We start from the raw sequence: 3,796 nt of genomic DNA on the forward strand, positions 1-3,796 counted from the left end.
TCTTGCTGGCTGGGCATGACAAGCTGAAAAATCCTTGACTTGGTATAAACACTACTTAGCAACAATTGAAAACTTCAGTGTGTTATCAACATTCTTCTCATGGTAAATCCAAAACACAGCACTATACCAGCTACTAGAAAGAAAATTAACTCTATCCCAGCTGAAACCGGGACAACCCTTCAGCCTGTAAAAAACTTGGAGAAAGATAGGAGAGGGAAGGAATGTACAAAAGAGTCAAAGAAATTCAGCACTTAATTTTAATGCCTTAATAATGAAGAAAGCAAGTATAGGTTAGCTAACACTCAAGCAATAAAGACTAGATATTAATGATTTGATCTTCTGATATGGCGATGATAATGTCATGATACTGAGAAAGAAATAGAGGGGGTGTGTGTAAAGATCCAAATACTTAATATTTTTATTGCCATACCAAAATCACTGCTTCTGTCAAAATCACCTAAATGTAAATATAATCAACTAGAAATCAGATAAACTTCTTTGTAATCATCAGTGAAGCATCTGTGGACTAACTCAACTACTAAAAAAAACCCAACAGTAACTGTACGATACCTACAAACTATTTTTCAATGTGGGGTGCAAGAGCCTTAGTTCTGCATATACAGTTATAATAGTGTTTCTGGATGTTATATATGTACACATGCTGGACATAAAAATTACTCTGCAACATACTGTTTTCAGCTCAAGTTAATTTTAAAGTGCAAAGCCATTTTAAATGAGAAAAATATCAAAATGGTTGCAAGTAAATTAAACTCTTCTGGTTTCTTCTGAATAGAGTCAGTGTGAGAGAACAGAGTTGGAACAGAGAGCACTGTGAGCAACAGCCTATCCTAAGGAACAAAACGCAGCTCACACTTAACATTTACTTTCTTTACAAAACTTAAAATGGCCACATATTTACATTTCAATATTTATTTAGCATTTAAGTAAAAATTTAATCTATTTATTTCATTAAGCCCAGAAAAAAAAATAAAAAGAGAAGCAATTACAACGGAATATGTTTTTAAGGGTGTGGGAGGACATTTTATTGATGCTGTGAAATGTAATAAATTCCTTTTGGAGATGTTTCATGTCAGCAGTGAAAGACTTATAAAAAAACCATAAACATCAGAACTTAAGCATATGTTAGTTTAACAAAATTTGCTAGCTATTTTCATAATGCCTATAATTTTCTACAGTTATTAACATACTGTTAATTCATTCAGGATAGTCCTTTCAGTTAGTAAGGCTAGGTTTTAGCAGCAGCCATGATTTTCATGAGATTCATCTGTCTGCTTCATAGGCTTCATAGGTTTGGCCCAGGGAAATAGTTACAGCCCTTTTCTAGTTCTTACTCCAACCATGTTCCCTCCTTCCCCTCCTTCTTCGGGCAGAAGTGGCAGGGGAGGGGACTCTATCATCCCTCTAACAACAGAAAACTCCAAGAAATGAAAGAATCATCTCCTGACCATTTCTGAGCACTTGATTCAGATCTATCACTGTTAGAAGGGGGTTTTGCAGTGTTGGGGGTTTTTTTTAATATCATTAAAATACATTTTAATATAATTAATATACAATATCATTAATATACTTAAAAACATCCCAAGAAAGGCTTTTCCTCTGGTATAAATAACAAGTTCTCGCAGTAAATTGGTTGTCATCAGAATAATAACTCAGCTCTTTTCCATTTATATTTGTTCACAGCTCCTATTCTCTCACAAGTTCCTATGCAGTTGGCTATTTTGTCTTTAATTTTTGAAAAATATTGGTCTTTCCCCTGAAGCCCTGGAGATCTCTCCCTTCATGGAAAGATAAAGATAGCCCTTTGCTTGTTTTCTAATGGAAAAGAAAGAATATATCTTATGCCTTGACTATTTCTCTTAAAAAAAAAAAACAACAACAACAAAACCAACACACAACATCCTCCAAACCTAGAGTACTATTTTTGCACAGTTTGCTATTTTATCGTCTCTTTTGTTCCTGGCATCAAGCTTTATTTGTTGGCACAAAGAAATCTGGTACCTCCAAGCTTGTAACTCAGAAGCAGGGAATGAAAAACCGTAAGCGTTAAAAAGACTTGATCATGGTTTGTTGTCGTAACTGTGCAGAAGAGTTTGTCCAAAGCCGCACGTCACGTTTGTTCAGTGACCCTTCACATATAATAGCCCTCAAAAATTACAGTGCTCATGAAAGATGGCAAGATAAATTAAAATATTGCAAATAAGTGTAATTAAATGAGTGACTATATCCTATAATAATGATTAAACTTTCCTGCTAAGATAATTTTTTTAAAAAAGGAGCGTTGATCTCCCCAGTACCACAATTATTTTTGAATACTCCAAGTCAAATGAAGAGCAAGGTGTGTGTAGGGTACTAGCCACTGGCAATACTGACTTGTTCATGGTGGCACTACTTTACTGAGATTTTGTATTCTTGAACTGGGCAACTGAGACTGCAGAAAATTTTAGCTATCTCTTTCACCCCTCCCCACCATTCAATTTTCTCATTTCCCCAACTATCAGATTTTTTTCCTTCTATTTACTTCTTGGACCTGCTGTAGAATGCTTCTTAGATATATTAAAAAGACAGCTGCATATATTTTGAAGGGGCATCATAACATGCCGTTTGTCGGCCTGCATTTAACTGGTGCCCTGACTAAATATATAGGAAAATAGTAGTCAGGACAGTAATTTGAACAGAAATACAAGCACAGCATGCTCTTCATATTACACACACACTGATGTTTCATCTACTTAACCCACAGGCCATTCTGAAGGTAATAACATGCTACCTCAAGAGGCTAAGGTTTCATTACATTTTTAAGGACTAACAGGTGTGCCCCTATGGCTTGCCAAAATACTTCAAGATGAACTGCAAAACTAATCTGTAAACTTGCTGCTCACCCCCTGGCTTGCACTGCACCTGGCTAGTGAAATGGCAATAGCGGAGTTCATGCTTGGTCATCCTTGTTCCACTGCCGCAGCCCTCAAAGCACCAAGGCAGGTGGTTAATTGACACATCACTAGGAAGAAAAAAAACCAAAAAGTCTTACAACCCTGAATGTGTGTAGGTTACCGAAAAGCGCACAAGAAAGCTCCTACTCCTTATGCCCCTACAGCAGTTCAGTAGAAACTACCAAGCGCATCAGCGTAGTTGTGCTCAGAGGTGGATTAAGGTCAGACAACCTTTCAAGCTTCTACTGGACCTTCGGAATGTTGGTCCCTGGAGGCCCTTTGCTTTCTGAAGCCCCTCGAAGGAGCCTTCAGACCCCCCACTACCTGCCTCCCCTCCACCGTCCTTTACTCCTGAAAGCGTGCCCCTGGTGAGGCCGAAGCCTAACTGCCTTTCCAAACACGTACTAGGACATGGAAGGGACGACACCCTCTCCCCCTCTCCGTTTGATCCCCAGTTTGCCTACCACATCGCATTTCTAAATCTGTACAGACACAGTACTTTCTATAAGCAGACGGAACTTTTCTGGTTTGGGGGCGGGAGAGCTGCTCCTTGGGGCAGCAGCGCCTGAGGAGAACGGGGCGGGGGGCGGACTACTACGACGACATGGCCCCGCGGCCGCGGTAGGAAGAGCCGGGAAAGGCCGAGGGCTCCCTCCCAGCCCGGCGGCGGGGCCGCCTCTGCGCCGGCGCCGTGCTACCGGCCGGGCCGGGAGGAGGAGGAGGAAGAGGAGGAGGAGGAGAGCGAGAGCGGCGGGCATGGCGGCGCCCGCCGCGCTGCAGAGGAGCGTGGTGTCCCCTGCGGGCAGGCACACCGCCTCCCTCATCTTCCTGCACGGCTCAGGTGG

The 3,796-nt window shown here is 41.0% G+C and overlaps 1 protein-coding gene across 1 annotated transcript in view; it reads left to right on the plus strand.

Annotated features, from left to right (window-relative positions):
• Positions 1 to 3,702: 3,702 nt before the first annotated feature.
• The window catches only part of LYPLAL1 (lysophospholipase-like 1), a 27,163-nt gene continuing 27,069 nt past the window's right edge, over positions 3,703 to 3,796 (plus strand). Inside the window, exon 1 of the mRNA XM_010562141.1 lies at positions 3,703 to 3,792. Within this exon, the coding sequence (XP_010560443.1) occupies positions 3,708 to 3,792 (85 nt within the window). The 5' untranslated portion in view covers positions 3,703 to 3,707. The remainder of the gene's footprint in view (positions 3,793 to 3,796) is intronic.

The sequence above is a fragment of the Haliaeetus leucocephalus genome, unplaced genomic scaffold (genome assembly GCF_000737465.1).
Source record: "Haliaeetus leucocephalus isolate CR32 unplaced genomic scaffold, Haliaeetus_leucocephalus-4.0 Scaffold156, whole genome shotgun sequence".
In the NCBI taxonomy this organism is placed as follows: domain Eukaryota; kingdom Metazoa; phylum Chordata; class Aves; order Accipitriformes; family Accipitridae; genus Haliaeetus; species Haliaeetus leucocephalus.